We start from the raw sequence: 21,564 nt of genomic DNA, 5'->3' as shown, positions 1-21,564 counted from the left end.
GACTCACATTAAGCATCTCCAATCCAAAATTAAATCTTAATCGGTTTCCTATATCGCAACAAAGCATCCTTCACTCATGCTGCCAAACATACCCTCATAAAACTGACCATCCTACCGATCCTCGACTTCGGTGATGTCATCTATAAAATAGCCTCCAACACTCTACTCAACAAACTGGATGCAGTCTATCCCAGTGCCATCCGTTTTGTCACCAAAGCCCCATACACTACCCACCATTGCGACCTGTACGCTCTCGCTGGTTGGCCCTCGCTTCATACTCGTCGCCAAACCCACTGGCTACATCTACAAGTCTCTGCTAGGTAAAGCCCCGCCTTATCTCAGGTCACTGGTCACCATAGCAGCACCCACTCGTAGCACGCGCTCCAGCAGGTATATCTCACTGGTCACTCCCAAAGTCAATTCCTCCTTTGGTCGTCTTTCCTTCCAGGTCTCTGCTGCCCATGACTGGAACGAATTGCAAAAATCTCTGAAGCTGGAGACTCGCATCTCCCTCACTAGCTTTAAGCACCAGCTGTCGGAGTAGCTTACAGATCACTGCACCTCTACATAGACCATCTGTAAACAGCCCATCTATCTACCTACCTCATCCCCATACTGGTATTTATTTATTTATTTTGCTCCTTTGCACCCCAGTATCCCCAGTATCTGGGGTGCTCTGCACCCTCTGCACACTCATCTTCTGCCGATCTACCATTCCAGTGTTTAATTGCTATATTGTAATTACTTCGCCACCATGGCCTATTTATTTCCTTAACTTACCTTATTTGCACTCAGTCTATATAGACTTTTTGTTTTCTTTTGTTCTACTGTATTATTGACAGTATGTTTTGTTTATTCCATGTGTAACTCTGTGTTGTTGTATGTGTTGATTTGCTACGCTTTATCTTGGCCAGGTCGCAGTTGCAAATTAGAACTTGTTCTCAACTAGCCTACCTGGTTAAATTAAGGTGAAATAAAAATATGTTTTTAAAAAACAAAACATCGCCACCATGAGGCACTCTGTCACAACGTTGACATCATGACATGGGGCGGCAGCGTAGCCTAGTGGTTAGAGCGTTGGACTAGTAACCGGAAGGTTGCGAGTTCAAACCCCCGAGCTGACAAGGTACAAATCTGTCGTTCTGCCCCTGAACAGGCAGTTAACCCACTGTTCCCAGGCCGTCATTGAAAATAAGAATATGTTCTTAACTGACTTGCCTGGTTAAATAAAGGTAAAATAAAATAAATAAATAAACACACCATCTGCCTGTTAATTAACCAATTAAATTGTAACAAAGCAAAACACGTTTCTAAGAATTTGTAAGGTTATTATTTGCATAAAATAGACAAAGATCAGTAGCGTTTATTTCCTGAGAGCTCTGGTCATAATACCATGTACATTGGTTTATATACCTCACATTTCGTAATAAATGTCTCTCAGATACAATGGCAATATAGTTCACAAGCCTTCTCACATCCACCTGTTAAACAATATACTACAAGCCCAAGGTCTCTCTCCTCCCTGGGTAGGGACAGAATGTCCTGTAAGGAACAAAGTATTCCAGCCAGTCTGACGATAGCTCCATTCGTTTATACCAAGGAACAGAAAGTCATTGTTCTAATTCTTGACTAAAACTACACACATTATATTCAGTATTATGATTATAATAAGATTCATACATTCCTACAGTAACAGAGTAGTATTCTGTTTAGTTAAATCAAAATCAAATCAAATCAAATGTATTTATATAGCCCGTACATCAGCTGATATCTCAAAGTGATGTACAGAAACCCAGCCTAAAACCCCAAACAGCAAGCAATGCAGGTGTAGAAGCACGGTGGCTTGGAACAACTCCCTAGAAAGTCCAAAACCTTGGAAGAAACCTAGAGAGGAACCAGGCTATGTTGGGTGGCCAGTCCTCTTCTGGCTGTGCCGGGTGAAGATTATAACAGAACATGGCCAAGATGTTCAAATGTTCATAAATGACCAGCATGGTCAAATAATAATAAGGCAGAACAGTTTAAACTGGAGCATCATGTCAGGTAGTCCTGAGGCATGGTCCTAGGGCTCAGGTCCTCTGAGAGAGAAAAAGAAAGAGAGAAAGAGAGAATTAGAGAGAGCACACTTAAATTCACACAGGACACTGAATAGGACAGGAGAAGTACTCCAGATATAACAAACAGACCCTAGCCCCCCGACACATAAACTACTGCAGAATAAATACTGGAGGCTGAGACAGGAGGGGTCAGGAGACACTGTGGCCCCATCCGATGACACCCCTGGACAGTTATAATTCTAAGCTGAATGTATACATAATTTAGTCATTATACATAAAAATCTCATAACACTGCCCGATACAGTTGAAACCGGGATTAATCCGTGAAGAGCACACTTCTCCAGCGTGGCCATCAAAGGTGAGCATTTGCCCACTGAAGTTGGGACGATGCCAAACTGCAGTTAGGTCAAGACCCTGGAGAGGACGACGAGCTCACAGATGAGCTTCCCTGAGACGGTTTCTGACAGTTTATTCGGTTGAGCAAATCCACAATTTCATCAGCTGTCCGTCCGGGTGGGTGGTCTCAGATGATCCCGCAGGTGAAAAAGCTGGATGTGAATCTGAATTCTGTAAAATGATGTTGGAGCCGGCTTATTGTAGAGAAATGAACATGACATTTTCTTGCAACAGATCTGGTGGACATTTCTGCAGTCATCATGCCAATTGCACGCTCCATTAAAACTTGAGACATCTGTGGCATTTTTTTGTGGCCTTTTACAGTCCCCAGAACAAGGTACAACTGAGTAATGATCATGCTGTTTAATTAGTGTCACGTCCTTCGTAAGGAAGAGACCAAGGCACAGAGTGGTAAGCGTACATTCTTAATTTATTAAAGAATGAAACACTGAAACAAACTAACAAAATAACCGAAAGAAAGGTGCCGCTATACACATGCATGCTAACAGGCAACTACACATAGACAAGAACCCACAAATACCCTAGGAAAATGGCCACCTAAATATGGTCCCCAATCAGGGACAACAATAAACAGCTACCTCTGATTAGGAACCATATCAGGCCACTATAGACCTACATATACCAAGACTTACAAAAAACCCTAGATATACAAAAAGCCCTAGACAATACAGATTTCTACTTCTCAGGTGAGAATGCTGTTTAGGTAAGGGTGTGATGTCTGTACAAAAACAAAACAGGCTATTTTAAATCACCCAACAATATACCCAATACACCCTATAACCCACACACTCATGTATCAATCTGATTGACGGATTGTGTTGTGCTGTAAGCAGGCTTAGGTGTATAACTGTGGCGCCTTCCACCTTCAAATAATAGGCAAGAGGGCCAACCATGGAGAATAGTAAGATACTTCAATATTTCTATAACTACTCTATATTGTTTGTCCTCGTGTGTCCGTTCATGTTTTTCAGCATAAAGTACTCTGCAGCCCCTTAGTGTGGTGTGGACACCAGGAAAGGCCACACAGAGATTTCTGTTGAACACTGTCACGTTAACTACCTTATTTTTCAAGAACAGTCTCGTTCAATTCATCCATCTCTCCTCTTCCGGGGCGGCAGGGTAGCCTAGTGGTTGGAGAGTTAGACTAGTAACCGAAAGGTTGCAAGTTCAAATCCCCAAGCTGACAATGTACAAATCTGTGGTTCTGCCCCTGAACAGGCAGTTAACCCACTGTTCCTAGGGCGTCATTGAAAATAAGAATTTGTTCTTAACTGACTTGCCTAGTTAAATAAAGGTAAAATAAAAAATAAAAGAATCCTCTAAGTTATATCAACTGTGTCAGTGAACCCTTCCCACATCTGAACTGGCTACATAGAGGGCACAGGATGATCTGAGGTTAGAGGTCACTTGGCCATGTCAACAGGAAGTTTATTAAAGAGATACTTTACATTGAAATACAGACAGAGATGCAGTAGTCCCAGAGTTTATGATCCAAGGTCAGTTTTGCATTTCACCTCCTGATTATTATGATGATTAACAATGTTAGAATAAGAACACAAGCACATGGTCTCTCTCACTGTCCATCTGTCTCTCATCTGCAGATATGTTTCGATGTGAGAGGATGCCAACCCCCAGTCCCATCATCGCCACCTCACCCGCTTTTAAGATAACCTTCGGGCGACTAGAGACACTTATGTAATTGTGATGAACTGAGAATATTTAGGTAGCACTGTGATTCATTAATCATATGCTGCCTTCCCTGCTCCTATGTTTTACCTCTTTCCCTTTCTGTCTTTTACACCTCTCTCGCCATCTCCTCTTTCTCCCTCTGTTTTTATAATGCACAAAAAATGTGCATTGAAGTACAGATTAAACTTCTATTTATAATATTACAATTCTAATATGTATAATGCATATATTTATAACACTTTGATAATGAACTTCTTTCAATAAAGCATTTCACATTCTCTACTGGTTAAAATTAAGTCTGATTTGATGAAATATTATCCTGTGTTTATCAGATCATTGCATTATATAGACATTATATAGACGTCGTTAATGACAACTTACATCAGCCTCGTAAACTGTGGATATTGGCTTGAAAACTCCCCATAATGTAAAAGCCTGTAGTATTGGCCTAGATATTGATGATGTTTTATGTTATGACCAGGCAAAGGTTGCAAATTATTTCAACACATTTTTTACCACTATAACCTCATCTCTGGTTAATAAGTTACCTATCTGCTCTGGACACTCTGGCTAGTCTTTCATTAACAACTTTTACCATAGCAAAGGTATCACAAATGATTTGTTTGAGCTGTGCTTGTCTCAACCTTGATTCAGTGTAATTTTGTTTATGCCTAATCTGCTTTGTATACTGGGCTATCAAAAAAGCTGAAAAAGAGAACACAGGTCATGCAAAATAATCAGGTGTATGCTGAATGTCCCCCTAGGACCCACATGGGGTACAGGAGTTCTGGGAGGTGGGCTTGTTGCCTTTGGAGTCCAGAGTGGTGCAACTTAATCATGTTTGACATCTTAAATGACCGTGCCCCACATGAAAAACCACATTGATATGGTCTATAACCAACACAGCACGTACTTCCTTGCCAGGCATGTGTCTATGGAATAGCCTTCCCTTGGAGATCAAGCAAATAAAAAGTAAAAATAGCTTTAAAAAGCAGGCAAACTTTTTCATTTGGCAAGGTAGTCTAAGTAAGGGAAACCACTCCATTGCCCCTTGTGCCCCTTCTGCCTGTCCGGTGTATTTATTTGAAGGATCGGTATGATGTGCAATTAATAGATTGTTTTAATGTGAAATGAATATGGTTGATTTAGGGTTAGAGAGAAGTGTATTGAATAGTGCCACTTTTTAGGATGTCAATATAAATTAATGAATTTATGGTTGTTTGTCATTTTGTCTTGTCTTTTAATCATGTGTTATCGTTTTTACCATCAAGGTGTCACGTTCATCACGTTCTGACCTTAGTTCTTTTGTTATGTCTTTGTTTTTGGTTGGTCAGGGCGTGAGTTTGGGTGGGTAGTCTATGTTCTTTTTTCTATGTTGTGGTTTTGAGTTTGTCCTGGTATGGTTCTCAATCAGAGGCAGGTGTCGTTCGTTGTCTCTGATTGAGAATCATATTTGGGTTGCCTTTTCCCACCTGTGTTTTGTGGGTGAATAATTTCTGTTTAGTGTTTTTCGTCACCTTACAGAACTGTTTCAGTTTCGTTTCATTCTCTATGTTATTTTTGTTTAGTGTTCTGAGTTGAAATAAAATCAACATGAACACACTGTCACGAATCCCGCTTCCTGAGTCTGTGTTTGCCTGTGTTTCTGTCCTGGAGTGTGTTTCCGGTGTCCTGGAACGCACCCTGTCTGGTTGCCGGGCAATGTAGCCAGTTGGGAGTTCTGATTACCAGCACCTGTATCCCATCAGCTATCTGCACACCTGGTCCTGATCATCATCTCTCCTCTTCATAAGCCCGGACCTGACATCCATTCCCTGCCGGATCGTTAGCCATGAACAGTATGTTGTGCCAGAGTATCAGCATCAAGTTGGATAGAATTTAAAAAAAAAAAAAATTGTACGTATTGTTTACCTTAAACTTACCTCCGTTTGTTCTGTTTTCAGTTACTCACCCGGATCATTTACCCCATTCCCGCCTGGTCGTCGTCGGATTCCGCTACCCCATTGGATCCACCTATTTACTCCCATCAACTCACCACCGCTGCCCGCTACGCCACCTGGATATATCTACCCATTCACATTCACTTGTAAATAAATACTCACCTTCTTCCTACTCTCCTTGTCCTGGTCTGCTTCTGGGTTCGATTTTGAAAGAATGTGACACACATACCACGCTGCACATTGGTCCGATATTTCCTACTCGTCATCAGACGAAGAAGACAACCGTTACACGAGGACCACTTTGGAAATAAGCGTTTTAATTCATACTTTCAAGTGATAACCTCTGGGTCCACATTGTACATGTTGTTGTATATGTATGTTGCCCAAAATAAATTCAATTTCATTCCATTCAAGGACATTAGATATTGAGATGAACTGGTTTTAGAGTATTTACATGATGCATAGGAAGTGTAGTGTACTGTTTTTTAAATTATATTTCTCTATATATGAATTACAAATCAGAATTTAACTAGTTAAATCCTGTTTCTAGTCTATTAGCTTCAATGTGTAACCATTGATGTCCCAGGACCAATATTGGTAAACACTGTTGAAGTGTATAATTGTAATACATACAGTTGAAGTCGGAAGTTTACATACACCTTATACAAATACATTTAAACTCAGTTTTTCACAATTCCTGACATTTAATCCAAGTACAAATTCCTTGTCTTAGGTCAGGTAGGATCACCACTTTATAAGAATGTGAAATGTCAGAATAATAGTAGAGAGAATGATTTATTTCAGCTTTTATTTCTTTCATCACATTCCCAGGGGGTCAGAAGTTTACATTCACTCAATTAGTATTTGGTAGCATTGCTTTTAAATGGTTTGACTTGGGTCAAACGTTTTGGGTAGCCTTCCACAAGCTTCCCACAATAAGTTGGGTGAATTTTGGCCCATTCCTCCTGACAGAGCAGGATGCTTGTAGGTTTGTCAGATTTGTTGGCCTCCTTGCTCGCACAAGCTTTTTCAGTTCTGCCCACAAATGTTCTATGGGATTGAAGCCAGGGCTTTGTGATGGCTACTTCAATACCTTGACTGTGTTGTCCTTAAGCCATTTGCCACAACTTTGGAAGTATGATTGGGGTCATTGTCCATTTGGAAGATCCATTTGCGACCAAGCTTTAACTTCCTGACTGATGTCTTGAGATATTGCTTCAATATATCCACATAATTTTCAATCCTCATGATGCTATCTAGTTTGTGAGGTGCACCAGTCCCTCCTGCAGCAAAGCACCCCCACAACATGATGCTGCCAACCCCGTGCTTCACATGATGGTCATTATGGCCAAACAGTTCTATCATCAAACCAGAGGACATTTCTCCAAAAAGTCCAATCTTTGTCCCCATGTGCAGTTGCAAACCGTAATCTCGCTTTTTTCTGGCAGTTTTGGGGCAATGGCTTCTTTCTATCTGAGCAGCCTTTCAGGTTCTGTCGATATAAGACTCGTTTTACTGTGGATATCGATACGTTTGTACCTGGTTTCTCCAGCATATTCACAAGGTCCTTTGCTGTTGTTCTGGGATTGATTTTCACTTTTCGCACCAAAGTACATTCATATCTAGGAGACAGAAGGCGTACTTGCGTACTATTTTTGTACAGATGAACATGGTACCTTCAGGGTTTGGAAATTGCTCCTAAGGATGAACCAGACTTATGGAGCTCTACAATTGTTTTTCTGAGGTCTTGGCTGATTTATTTAGATTTTCCTATGATGTCAAGCAAAGAGGCACTGAGTTTGAAGGTATGCCTTGAAATACATCTACAGGTACACCTCCAATTGACTCAAATTATGTCAATTAGCCTATCAGAAGCTTCTAAAGCCATGACATAATTTCATGGAATGTTCAAAGCTGTTTAAAGGCACAGTCAACTTAGTGTATGTAAACTTCTGACCCACTGGAATTGCGATACAGTGAATTATAAGTGAAAAAATCTGTCTGTAAACAATTATTGGAAAAATTACTTGTGTCATGCACAAAGTTGATGTCCTAACTGACTTGACAAAACTATAGTTTGTTAACAAAAATGTGTGGAGTGGTTGAAAAACAAGTTTGAATGACTCCAACATAGGTGTATGTAAACTTCCGACTTCAATTGTACATGCTGGCACAGCATCATTCAAAGACTGGAATTTGATAACCCTGGTATTGGATATGACTGAAAAATAATCTTAAAGACATTCATACCTGAACTGCACCTTTATTTGCCAAGGTAGAGTACATGATCAATTAATATATTAAATGTACAGACTACAATGTAGGGATCTCATGCATGGTAATTACTACATGTATAAACAACCTGCATCCTTGACACAAAGTTATATTCTACTCAATCCATAGGCTTAATTAATGTCATTCAGACTGTTTTGAAGTTGATACAACTGGCTATGAGAGCTGAGGTTCATAGCTAGGTTCTGAACTAATATGTATACCAAACGTTTGGGTTCATACACAGATCGGCAAGATCGCTAGCTACACATCCATAGGCATACAGGTATTTTTATCCTCCACTGCACAATAAGCAAGAACATACACTCAATTTGCAGTAAATGCTTTAGCTAGCTAGATTCTTTACATCCACTGTTTCACAAGACGATAGCCTGGTTTGCTGGTTGTTTCAGGTGTCCCTAAAACATGAAACAACCAGAATGACAATTTCATACTCATGTCACAACACCCATAAAGCTAACCAGCTAACTGGCTAGTCAGCTAGCTTGATAAATCGTAATTTTTGTAAATTAACTTTATGATAAAACAAATATGTATAATCATTTGTCTCTACATTAACTAACATATTCCTGCCAACTGTAAATGTTTTGCATGATTCGTTATGACATTATAATCACTTCCATTTGCTTCGATTCTAGTATTTTTGTCACCCTCAACTTTGTGAGCAGTGCCGCACGGACTTTGAACTTTCCTGCACAAGCAAAGTTGTCTCCTCGTACCTAGCTATATAAAGCGGTTACCTATGTCAGCATGTCTCTCTGACTGTTGTCATTATCGAATAACTCAGTGTAAGTAAATTTGGACACGAAGTTTGAAGCGAATGTGACTCGTTAGCCAATTCGTTCTGTCGCCAAACAGTTTTCACAGGTTAAAGCCAGAACAAATGGAATGTCAATCCCACCATCTTTACCAATATGCGGTTGTTTCTGTCTTGTCTTTTACTACAGGTGTTTGTCCACCATGGTTGGGACTTTCCCGCTTCTATCAGTGCAGCCAATGCGGGGGCTCGTGGATGAGAAGATCCAGGTAGTTGTGAGGAATTTACCTCCAGCGCTCTCGGTGACACTGCATTCCCTTCATCACTCTGAGGATAATGACTTTTGGGAGGCATTCGGCCATTACACCAGCGACGGCCAAGGCATGGTGACAGGTAGGTTTGTGACCGCCAAACGGGCTTATAGACCGTGTTCTTGGATGTAGCCGTGGCCTAACTTCTGTATGAAATCCCATACTCTTCTTTAATTCAATTACACGTTGTCCTGGTGGTCGCCAATAAGATCAGCACGCGCTGAAACATGAGATGCTGGCGGCTGGCCAATATTTTTGCCTGCTAGTTTGCCTTCTATTGTCATGAAGTTAGTACAATATCACTGTACAACACAGCAAACCTTGAGTAAAAGATAGCAAAATAGATGTTATTAAAATCAATATGGTTGTTTGTAGCTCCCTCCAGTAACCACGAGCAAAACAGTTCCTTGATTTTAACTGGTGGTTTTATTCTGTAGTTTTAGTCATAATTATCACCTTCGTGAGAACTATAAAGTAAATGAAAATACAGTTAGGCACACTCTTAAAATGTTCTTGTTTTATGACTTATTAGCTTGACACAACTCTGATGTGCATGGGGCGGTAGGGTAGCCTAGTGGTTAGAGTGTTGGACTAGGAACTGAAAGCTTGCAAGTTAACCCACTGTTCCTAGGCAGTCATTGAAAATAAGAATTTGTTCTTAACTGACTTGCCTAGTTAAATAAAGGTAAAAAAACAAAAAACATACATAATACCAGTTTAGCCAGAGATCTAACCATATCAGATTAAACACATAAACAAAGGAAAAATACCTTGTTGGCTGCTTATTGTAGAAGGGAGGATATCCCAAACTTCACACGTCTTATTCCTGTCATGAATTCACGCTTCATCCTTAACTTCTTACGGTATAGAGGGCAGCATTTTCACTTTTGGATAAATAGCATGCCCAATTTCAACTTTCTGCTACTCATGCAGGAATTATAACGTTACCATCCTAACATACACACTTCAACCGTTACGAACTACACCCGAACACTGTGTGGGATTGCCTCACCCCAAAAGTGTGTTGCTACGATAATAATCCCCGTTACAACAGTTCTTAGCCACGTAGTTCCGTTTGTTTTACAGTTTCCCCGCATAGCGAACACGTAAACAATTCAAACAAAAAACAACGACAAAGACTGACAGGTTAGTTGTCAGTTACAGTCATGCAGTGGACCTGTAGTCAGAAGTAGTATAATTCTTCAAATCCAACACACGTTGAAAGGTGTGACCAAAGTTGGTCAACATCTTGGCAATAGTGTTCCACTAGAACAAGTTCAAAACAACTGTGAACTTTGATATTGGAAATATTCGACTTCAGTGTGTTCAAGGCAACTGGGCTGAGCTCCGACTAGGAAAAATAAAACATTTTAAACTGTCAATCAAATTCCAAATCAGGAACTCGGCCTCTTTCTTAAACTCTTAACTTTCATACCTGAAGATCACTGACATCATTATTCGGTTTTTTTCTCAGTTGTTTTGAAAGCACCATTCAATGTGCTTGAGAATTAAAAAAAAAAAAGTAATCGTTGTTCTTTACTGGCTTGCCTAGTTAAATATATTATTGTTTACAATGACGACCTACACCGGTAAAACCCGGATGGCACCAGGCCAATTGTGCACTGCTCTATGGGATCCCAATCACAGCTGCTTGTAATACGGCCTGGAATTGAACCAGAGTGTCTGTAGTGATGCCTCTAGCACTGAGATGCAGTGCCTTAGACTGCTGCGCCACTCGGGAGCCCCAGTTGACAGACTGACAACTCTTAAAAACGAGCTCTGACTACAAAAAAAATAGTTTTGAATGGTCATCCAAAGTCCAAGTCAGGAACTCCAGCCTCTTTCTCTTTTCTGTTGTTTATATAGTTGCTAAGGATGCCAGTCTTGGAGGAACATATGAAGGAGCAGAGCCCATGGGTCTACTGTGGAGCATGCAGCCTGTTCCAGGCAGTCGGACAGGCCTCAGGTAATACACCAATGCAATTCAATATTTGCGGTCAATTTTACATAGGATAAACGCATCATTTAGGGTGACCGGGCCCGGCTAGACAAGTCAAATAAACTCTCTCTGTCTCTCAGGTTGAGAAAGATGGATGTCCTCACTCCTATGGTGGTACACATCTCTGTGTACAGTGGGCACATGACTGAGGGCTTCAGCAAGCAGTCTCCTCTAGCGACCGTTGTCACAGAACGATGGTACATGGCACCGGGTGTGTGCAGAATTGACATCAGGGAACATGGAGTCCGAGGGACCCTCTTTTTACCTCCAGGTCCTGGACCCTTCCCTGGGGTGTTGGATATGTGGGGAGGGGGTGGGGGGCTGGTGGAGTACCGCTCTGGCCTCCTGGCGTCACACGGTTTTGTTTCCATGGCGCTAGAGTACCTTTCCCATGACAAGAACAGAACCTCAGACATCGAATCAAAAACCTACTTTGAGGTGATTCTCATACTCTGTGTGTGTGCCTACATGCTTGTGCTTGTCTTAATGTTCAGAAACGGCCCTGAGAGGGCAGAGTCCTCCTGTGACCCATTATCCAGACTCACTGTTATATTACATCACCTCACGTTATATTACATCACATCCGCTACATTGGATCCTACATTGTAGCCTTATCACTTGAACTTGAGCTCCATCTCTTTGTTATGTAGAAAGCGTTCAGGATTGTGCAGGAGCACCCCCTGGTGATGAAGGACAGAGTTGCTCTGTTTGGTCTCTCCTTAGGCGCGTCTATCGCCCTCAACTTGGCAGCCTACTCCAAAGACATCAGCGTGAGCCTCTCCCTCCCACTCTCCTCTTTTTCCTCCAGATTGGAGCTTTGTATTTATAGAGTGAATTCAGATTCAGTCATCTTTAATGTCCCAACCCTGACCATGTGCATATGCTTATGAGTTTGTTTCGTGTGTAAACAATAAATACTGTGTGTATTCCAGCCCAGATGCTGTGTGTGTATCAGTGGGAGTCACATCCACCGGGTCAACCAGGCTTTCAGCAAATTGTTTAGAAAGATGAACAAGTGAGTGGTGTGTGGCTGAAAAATAAACCCAAATCTGTTCAAAGTGAAGGTGTAGGTACCGTGAAGTGAAGGTACCGTGATTATCGTGAAGTGAAGGTACCGTGATTATGAAGCTTGTGACATTCAGCCCAAATGAAGAAAAAGAGACTAAAAACATAATTATTTATTGCCAGGGATGGGTATAAGATCCGATTTGATGAAGAGGGCCGTGTGGTCTGGAGAGACATCATTCTGCCTATCCCAACCAACCTTGGAGAGAAAGTGGATGTAAGTCAACACACACAAACACACACAGTGGGTTTGTTTACTCATTGCTGTGTCTTCTGACAGATGGGGAGGATAAAGTGTCCATTGATGTTGGTCGTCGGGGAGGATGATCAGAACTTGGCGACAGTGGAGTCTGCCAAGGACGTGAGTACACACACAAACATGATTACAAGTTTCCTATGAAATCCATCATTTTCATTGACGCTGAATATTACCTCTAACTTCTGACTTGCAGATGACCCAGATGATGCGTGCAGCGGGTAACGAGCACCTGCTGACCATTCTACAATACCCTGATGCTGGACACCTCATTGAGCCGCCCTACACACCCCACTTCAGAGCCAGCAACTTCATGGTGCAGCAAACACGACAGAAAGGTACTGTACACACAACTTACACCTATAGTATACACACCTGAACTAAGATATATATATATAAACCAATTCTTTACTTCCAATGTAACTAATGATTGTGTATGTGTTGCAGTGATGGTGTTGTGGGGAGGGTACACCAAGCCGCATGCCGATGCTCAGGAAGACTTTTGGGAAAAGAGCCTTAGCTTCCTACGGCAACACCTCTACCCCAGTCCCGACTCTGTCCCTAAGGCCAAGCTGTGATGTCACACCCGGGGAGCATCAAGGGCCTAGTATGATTGACTAAGCTATAACTGTTCAAATAAATGAACACTTAAAATATGATAAAGTCTAAGCCTTTGGGGGGGATGGGAGGGTTATACTAAGCTGTCATGGAATTGTTTTAGTCATACCATAGATAATTTAGCTATTTGATTTAGAATTGTAGGACTCCTAAGCCAGGTGTATGCTACACGATTTTGGCCCCAATTTAGCTCTCCCAGACAAGTTTTTGAAATTGAAGACCAAATCCCCATGTCATTGCCTACCTGAGGCGTTTGGCCGTCACAACGCTCATTTAATGTGAGCGGGTAAAATACACAATCTGAGGGCTACAAATCTCATCTTTGAGCAGTCCCAGACGTCCCAATATTTTCAAAATGTTTTGAGAACGGGTGATCAGCAATAGCCAATGAGAGCTCGCCAGAGAAGAAACCAGTGAGATGATGATATTTCTCATCCCCCAGAATGTGAGCTACTACTACTACTACTACTACTACTACTACTATTACTACTACTACTCAAAGTATGCGTTTTACTTGCCTTTAACAAAAGCGTCAAATCGTTGAAGTTCACAAGCAAAGTTATTCAATTCAAAATGCTAGATATTTCAAGTCAGTATGGCAAGCGTGAATGTCTGACTGAAAACGTTTGAGGCTGCATTGAGCCACTGCTCGTTGTAGCTATGTTAACAATCTAATCACATAATTATTTTTGCGAGACAGCGTGGTATCGAAAATCCTAACGACCAAGTGAAGTATCGTGTAGTGTGTGATCCCTCTCTCCTTCCATCCCTCCTTCTCCCTCCACAGTATCCATCTCTCCTTCCATCCCTCCTTCTCCCTCCAGACTATCCCTTTCTCCTTCCATCCCTCCATCTCCCTCCAGACTATCCCTTTCTCCTTCCATCCCTCTGTCTCCCTCCACATTATCCCTCTCTCCTTCCATCCCTCCTTCTCCCTCCACACTATCCCTCTCTCCTTCCATCCCTCCTTCTCCCTCCACACTATCCCTCTCTCCTTCCATCCCTCCATCTCCCTCCAGACTATCCCTTTCTCCTTCCATCCCTCTGTCTCCCTCCACATTATCCCTCTCTCCTTCCATCCCTCCTTCTCCCTCCACACTATCCCTCTCTCCTTCCATCCCTCCTTCTCCCTCCACACTATCCCTCTCTCCTTCCATCCCTCCTTCTCCCTCCACGCTATCCCTCTCTCCTTCCATCCCTTCTTCTCCATCCACACTATCTCTCTCTCCTTCCATCCCTCCTTCTCCCTCCACACTATCCATCTCTCCTTCCATCCCTTCTTCTCCCTCCACACTATCCCTCTCTCCTTCCATCCCTCCTTCTCCCTCCACACTATCCCTCTCTCCTTCCATCCCTCCTTCTCCCTCCACACTATCCATCTCTCCTTCCATCCCTTCTTCTCCATCCACACTATCTCTCTCTCCTTCCATCCCTCCTTCTCCCTCCACACTATCCATCTCTCCTTCCATCCCTTCTTCTCCCTCCACACTATCCCTCTCTCCTTCTATCCCTCCTTCTCCCTCCACACTATCCCTCTCTCCTTCCATCCCTCCTTCTCCCTCCATATTGTGAAAATTAACAGCTCACCTGACTAACAGCTACCAGCTCCCCCGTGAGCTAATGCACTCGCTCTAAATTCAAAAGCCACTGAAAAGCCATGCAATAAAACACACACGAGAGCGCGGGTGCACACACACAAACACACACACAGACATTGTTCCAGAGTGATGATAAACTTAATTGGGGCCATACTTGCGAACATTAGAAACAGTTCAAATTGAAAGTTTCTCCATCTCAATATGCGCATTAGCCTACTTAAGTATTTGATTTACTTGCATGTGATAGAACGCTACATTGTAGCTGGTCCCATCAGATAGTGAGTGATTATTTCCTGTAACAATGTTCCCATCAGGCTTTCAAAGATCTTAGACTTCATATCCACTGACCAATGGCTTTTCTTAAAATAAGTCAACCATGGTCACTAGTGGGATATTTTAAAAGGTTCAATGCAGCTGTTTATATCTCTATCCAAAAATATCTGCTGATTGTTTTCAACTAAAATCAGTGGTGTGGATTTATGGACGCCAAGGGAAGCTAGTCTTCCCCAGATATTTGACTAATACATTTTTTTAAATGATCTTTCGTCTCTGTATTTTCATAGTTTTTATCAATTCACAGATCTCTGGATCTCACCGGAGAAGCAAATGGCTGGGCACTGATTCCTGTCTGCACTTCTCCATTGGGACATTCAGGACCTCAGCCTTGACCAGCCTGACATCTACAGGGAGAAGGAGGGGGCCACTGAATAAGGAATTCAAATCAACAGACTTTTGGATATGTGTTTAGAATTAAACATTTCTGTACTTCCTGGACTTTGGAATCTCTCTCTCACTGTGTCCCTCACCTAGCTAATGAAGTAATGGCTCGTCCAACATTACTAGCTGTTCCAGCTGGCAGATATCCTTTGATACGTACAGTAGCTAGTGTTAATGTGTTATGGGATTTTTATCAATAATGACTAAATGAGGTATACTGCACTGGCAAGAATTCTACCCTGTCTTTCTTGTAGTATTAAATCATGTTTGTTCATTAGGAAGGGGTTATATGGCATGTACCTTGGAAGAAAGCAATGTATGTGGAGATAAGAGAGGACATGGAGAGCTCCTCCAGAGTTATAGTGTCTGGGGGAGCTTGGGTTATAAACTGTGGTTAGACTCATGACAAAATCCATGTTGGTGTGTATGTATGTGCCTAGTTTAGGATGGTATAAGAAGGAATGTATTTGTGAAAACTTGAGAGCTCTCACAAATAAATTGGGATCTGATCAATTGTGAGCTGGGAATTCTGTCTGTTTCATTTAAGACCAGAACTTTACAACCTCTGGGTATCAGACAGATAAATATAATATATAAATATAATTGGAATTTATGAACACTGATTAAATAATGACTTGACATAATGGTAAGCAATACATTTTTGGACCAACCTTTACTTGGCGGTACTTTTCTAAATTCCTGACTTGGAAACCATCGCTGTCTCTATGGCCAGTTGCAGGTGAAACGTTGGACTTTAGAAAATGCTCCGTTATTATTTTAAATATTTTCTCATTGACTTAGACAAGTGAGTGTCATTCAAAGCCATGCTTGATTTCCTTGATACGTTCATGACATGCAGCACTTTGGGGTGGACACCTAACCATCTCACTGAGAGAAGATCTAAAGTAGACAAGATGGCAGCATACACATTGTTTGATTACTTCATGGAGCAAAAATATATACATTTTTAATAACGAAGCATTTTTTAAAGTCCAACATTCCACCTGTCACTAGCCATGGAAGTTTAGAAGATTTCCCTGCCTGATAATGTCACGACTCCTACCGAAGGTGGCTCCCCTTCCCGTTTGGGTGGCGCTCGGCGCTCGTCGTCACCGGCCTACTAGCTGCCACTGATTTTTTGGTTACACCTGTTGTAGATAAGGTTATTGGTTGGGCTTTATTAGCCAGCCGGCCCGCCTGTTCTTTGTGCGGGATTGTTCTATGTGTACTTGTTGTGCACTCATGTATGTCACGACTGTATTGTTTACGTGAGCTGTTTTTGGATACGGTTTAGTTCCCCTGTGGTTTGGGGTATTTGTGTTGAGTGGCGTCTACTTTTTCACCTGGTCGGTGTATTAAAGACGTGTCTACTCTGAACTCTCTGTTTCCTGCGTCTGACTCCTTCCTCCACTACACCCCGGACATTACAGATAAATAACAATATAGCAGTAAATTATAAAATAGCCTCCACCAGTTTTGCCTTACAATCAGTCTGTCAGTCTTGCATTAGAATAATAAGGGTTAAACTTACTCTGCCAAAACGCACGGTCCTCTGGTCAAGCATTGTCAAAAATGCTTGATGTGGCATGCCATGTTCAACTCTTCATATGAAGAGATCACGTCTGTTGAGAAGACAGCGGCAGGTCAATAGCCACTCCTTTGCAGGTCTTTCATGCCTGCTGTACCAGTCTCCTTGCAGTTCTCACAATGGACCTCTGGCAATGCCAATTTCGAATGACCTAAGGAGAGGAATGGGTCAGGAAAGTGGTTATAAGTCTAACAGACCTGCCAGGACAAACCCAAGTTGCCTGTTGTGGACACAAGCCAAAATTTGCAGTATCTCTACAGGCAGAATACGAGCTAAATAAAAACCTCAGATATCAGAATACAATTAACAAAAAAGGTTATTCAACATGGCAAGGAAGGCAAATAAAATTAGTGCTCTTTAAAACAGTAAAAAACTGGCAGTGGCAGTGGCTGTAGGAAGCCTTTAACTATGGCATCCCGATTGTGGACCACAAAAATGGAATGCCTGGCTCTGTCTCAATTGGGACAGAAGAAGGGGCACGGAATGCAATTTCTACCACGCACGACAGCTGGATTGGAAGCGCACTGTTGACATCTGGGTGATGATCCTCTACTGCCAGCCAGTTATCAATGAGATATGGCCTCGCATCTTTACACCATTTTGAAGACATTTGCTGTCTGGTAGCCTGGTTTGATGAGGCCGTTGAGTGGTGGTGGTGAGGCCTCATCGTGGACATCGGAACTGTCCAAGAGCTCCTGCTGTTCTTGGAGCAGGGCATCTGTCCAATAAATAGCTGAAAGATTAAGAAAGTATTGAAAAGTGGCAGATCTAGGTATTATGCGCTTGAATCATCACACAACTAATTCAACGGAGTCAAAGGACCAAAGCAAGAGGAGCATGGCAATCAACAATGGTCGCGTGTCACGAGCCGTGGAAGCCGAAGACTGCGGCCTCCCGCAAAGCAGTCTACTATCCCAATGAGAGGTCCAGAGCAGATACAAACAACTGATAGTTTCGCCACCCTGGAGTCTGATCCCTCCTCTGCTCTCATCCTTCTAGACCTATCGGCTGCCTTCGATACTGTGAACCATCAGATCCTCCTCTCCACCCTCTCCGAGTTGGGCATCTCCGGCGCGGCCCACGCTTGGATTGCGTCCTACAGGCAGGTCGCTCCTACCAGGTGGCGTGGCGAGAATCTGTCTCCTCACCACGCGCTCTCACCACTGGTGTCCCCCAGGGCTCTGTTCTAGGCCCTCTCCTATTCTCGCTATACACCAAGTCACTTGGCTCTGTCATAACCTCACATGGTCTCTCCTATCATTGCTATGCAGACGACACACAATTAATCTTCTCCTTTCCCCCTTCTGATGACCAGGTGGCGAATCGCATCTCTGCATGTCTGGCAGACATATCAGTGTGGATGACGGATCACCACCTCAAGCTGAACCTCGGCAAGACGGAGCTGCTCTTCCTCCCGGGGGAGGACTGCCCGTTCCATGATCTCGCCATCACGGTTGACAACTCCATTGTGTCCTCCTCCCAGAGCGCTAAGAACCTTGGCGTGATCCTGGACAACACCCTGTCGTTCTCAACTAACATCAAGGCGGTGGCCCGTTCCTGTAGGTTCATGCTCTACAACATCCGCAGAGTACGACCCTGCCTCGCACAGGAAGCGGCGCAGGTCCTAATCCAGGCACTTGTCATCTCCCGTCTGGATTACTGCAACTCGCTGTTGGCTGGGCTCCCTGCCTGTGCCATTAAACCCCTACAACTCATCCAGAACGCCGCAGCCCGTCTGGTGTTCAACCTTCCCAAGTTCTCTCACGTCACCCCGCTCCTCCGCTCTCTCCACTGGCTTCCAGTTGAAGCTCGCATCCGCTACAAGACCATGGTGCTTGCCTACGGAGCTGTGAGGGGAACGGCACCTCAGTACCTCCAGGCTTTGATCAGGCCCTACACCCAAACAAGGGCACTGCGTTCATCCACCTCTGGCCTGCTCGCCTCCCTACCACTGAGGAAGTACAGTTCCCGCTCAGCCCAGTCAAAACTGTTCGCTGCTCTGGCCCCCCAATGGTGGAACACACTCCCTCACAACGCCAGGACAGCGGAGTCAATCACCACCTTCCGGAGACACCTGAAACCCCACCTCTTTAAGGAATACCTAGGATAGGATAAAGTAATCCTTCTCACCCCCCTTAAAAGATTTAGATGCACTATTGTAAAGTGGCTGTTCCACTGGATGTCATAAGGTGAATGCACCAATTTGTAAGTCGCTCTGGATAAGAGCGTCTGCTAAATGACTTAAATGTAAATGTTAAATGTAAATGATCTTCCTGCACCTTCATCGCTGGGGGAACCTGTGTCTGCGGCTGCTGTACCTACTCCTACTTCCTCCCCTATGATTTTGAATTCAACGTCAGCAACCTTCTATCCCTGCTCTGAATTAAGCAGGGCTTCTCCATCTATCGGAGACCTGCACCAGGCACCGGGAGCTACGGGCTCAAGTTGTCCTGCCTCTTGCCTGTCCTTAAAGGGTTCTCCAAATCCTGTGAAGCGTGTGAGTAGGCGGATATCCTCGTCCATCTCGCTAGCTGGGTTCTTGGGCAGCTCCATGGTAAGAAACGTGACTGTTCCTGGTGCAAAAACAATGTCCTATCCCGGAGCTTGAGTAAATGAAAATACTAAGCTGCTCCCGAATGTACTATGTCAGCACATGGAAATACATTCCATCGTAGTCCATGTGGGTTTTAATGGCATTATGAAGGGCAGCTCTGAACAGTTGAAACTGGATTTGAAAGAGGTGATTGACTCTGCTAGATACTAATAAAATACCAATAATATCTGGCCTTGTGTCCTCTCTGAATCGTGGCATTAAACGCTTTATCAGGATGCTTTCTCTCCACAACTGGCTAAGTGATTATTGCAGCTCAATGGGTGTAACTTTTGTTGACAATTTTGATACCTTTTGGAAACAAAACACATTTTGTAAGGATGGGATCCACCTAAATCAATTGGGTTCCTGGATCCTTTCACAGCATTAAAAGGCTGCGTTGAGACAATCCCTACCATTGTGTCACTGAGTTGTCATAATGCGTTAGCAATTGTTACTGTAATTTCATTATTTCCAATATGTTTTCATTAATTGAATTCACTTAGTCTATTTTATGAGAATTTGTAAGATTCTTATTTGCATAAAATAGACAGAGACCAGTCTTATCAAAAATAGATAATAGTATTTATTCTCGGAGCGCGATGCCATGTAACCACGAACAACAGTTTATATACAAAATATGACGTCACAGGTTCTAGAATGAATCTCCTCCTTCCGACCAAGACAGAGCAAGTTTAAAAGTTCATTCCGACCCACTAGCGCACACACAGGACACACAACATAACTGAATTAACTCTTGACCCCTCACCATTATCGATCACCACTTAGCTGACAGTTCTAGTTAACAGAAAACCTGGGAATGCACTAACTGCCTTAAACACCCCAGAGCTAAGTTTTGTCGGTTCAACCATAGGTTAAAGACCTTTTCTGCTTACTTAAAAAAAACACTTCCAACCTCATCCAACCTGGCTGGAATGGTATTTATTTAAATGTAATTACCCCCTGTTTCAGGCTCCACAATCCCTCACTTATGAACTCATATTGTTAATCAGATATAATAAAACAGAGTATAAGTTTACTTAGTTACAGTTCTATTTAAAATGGGGATATTGTTTAGTCAGATATTCATAAAATTCCTAACAGCAATGTACATTATACCAGTGGCATTGGTAGACAATGTAAGTAACCTAGTTTATGTCCCTGAATGCCTCTGCTGAGCCTACAGCTATTGTATGCAAAAAGCATGTGCATATGAACCAGACTTATGCTGTTAGCACTGAGGCGGTGTGCCCTAGTAGGAAGTCCACTGTGTGCAGCTCACCCTGCGCTAACATAAATAACATGAGAATGTCTACTTCTGCTAACCTTCCCAGTAAAGCAATGAAAACAAGCAAGCATCCTCAAAAAGTGCTCAAAATAGCCCATGTTAACATAATAACTTGCTAGTAACATAATAACTTGCTAGTAACATTCAAATTCGGAATATATCTGAAACTGACTTAGATAATACCTTTGATGATACCGAGGTGGCAATACAAGGTTATAACATTTACAACAACAAAAAAACAGAAATGCCAATGTTGGAGGTGTTACTGTTTATATTCAGAACTTCATTCCTGTAAAGCTTAGAGAGGATCTCATGTTAAATACTATTTAAGTAATATGACTACAGGTTCATATGCCTCAACTAAAGCCCATGCTTGTGGGAA

At 42.6% G+C, this 21,564-nt stretch overlaps 1 protein-coding gene and 1 long non-coding RNA gene across 2 annotated transcripts; one reads left to right on the top strand and one right to left on the bottom strand.

Moving 5' to 3' along the window:
• Positions 1-1,338: 1,338 nt before the first annotated feature.
• LOC127914598 (uncharacterized) lies at positions 1,339-10,463 on the bottom strand. Its single transcript, XR_008088979.1, has 2 exons — positions 10,234-10,463; positions 1,339-2,078 (listed from the first exon to the last, which is right to left on the bottom strand). It is a non-coding gene; the product is annotated as an uncharacterized LOC127914598 (long non-coding RNA).
• A 573-nt stretch (positions 10,464-11,036) lies between these two features.
• Positions 11,037-16,037, top strand: LOC118365926 (acyl-coenzyme A thioesterase 5-like). Its single transcript, XM_052491612.1, has 10 exons — positions 11,037-11,052; positions 11,330-11,429; positions 11,543-11,900; positions 12,113-12,232; positions 12,395-12,477; positions 12,651-12,744; positions 12,808-12,888; positions 12,980-13,121; positions 13,231-13,390; positions 15,580-16,037. Exons 1-9 carry the CDS (start codon positions 11,037-11,039, stop codon positions 13,359-13,361), a joined length of 1,125 nt encoding a protein of 374 aa, XP_052347572.1. The 3' UTR covers positions 13,362-13,390; positions 15,580-16,037.
• The last annotated feature ends 5,527 nt before the right edge of the window (positions 16,038-21,564 follow it).

The sequence above is a fragment of the Oncorhynchus keta genome, chromosome 33 (genome assembly GCF_023373465.1).
Source record: "Oncorhynchus keta strain PuntledgeMale-10-30-2019 chromosome 33, Oket_V2, whole genome shotgun sequence".
In the NCBI taxonomy this organism is placed as follows: domain Eukaryota; kingdom Metazoa; phylum Chordata; class Actinopteri; order Salmoniformes; family Salmonidae; genus Oncorhynchus; species Oncorhynchus keta.
Note: the sequence above shows the minus strand (reverse complement) of the source record. Positions and strands in the feature narration are given on the sequence as shown.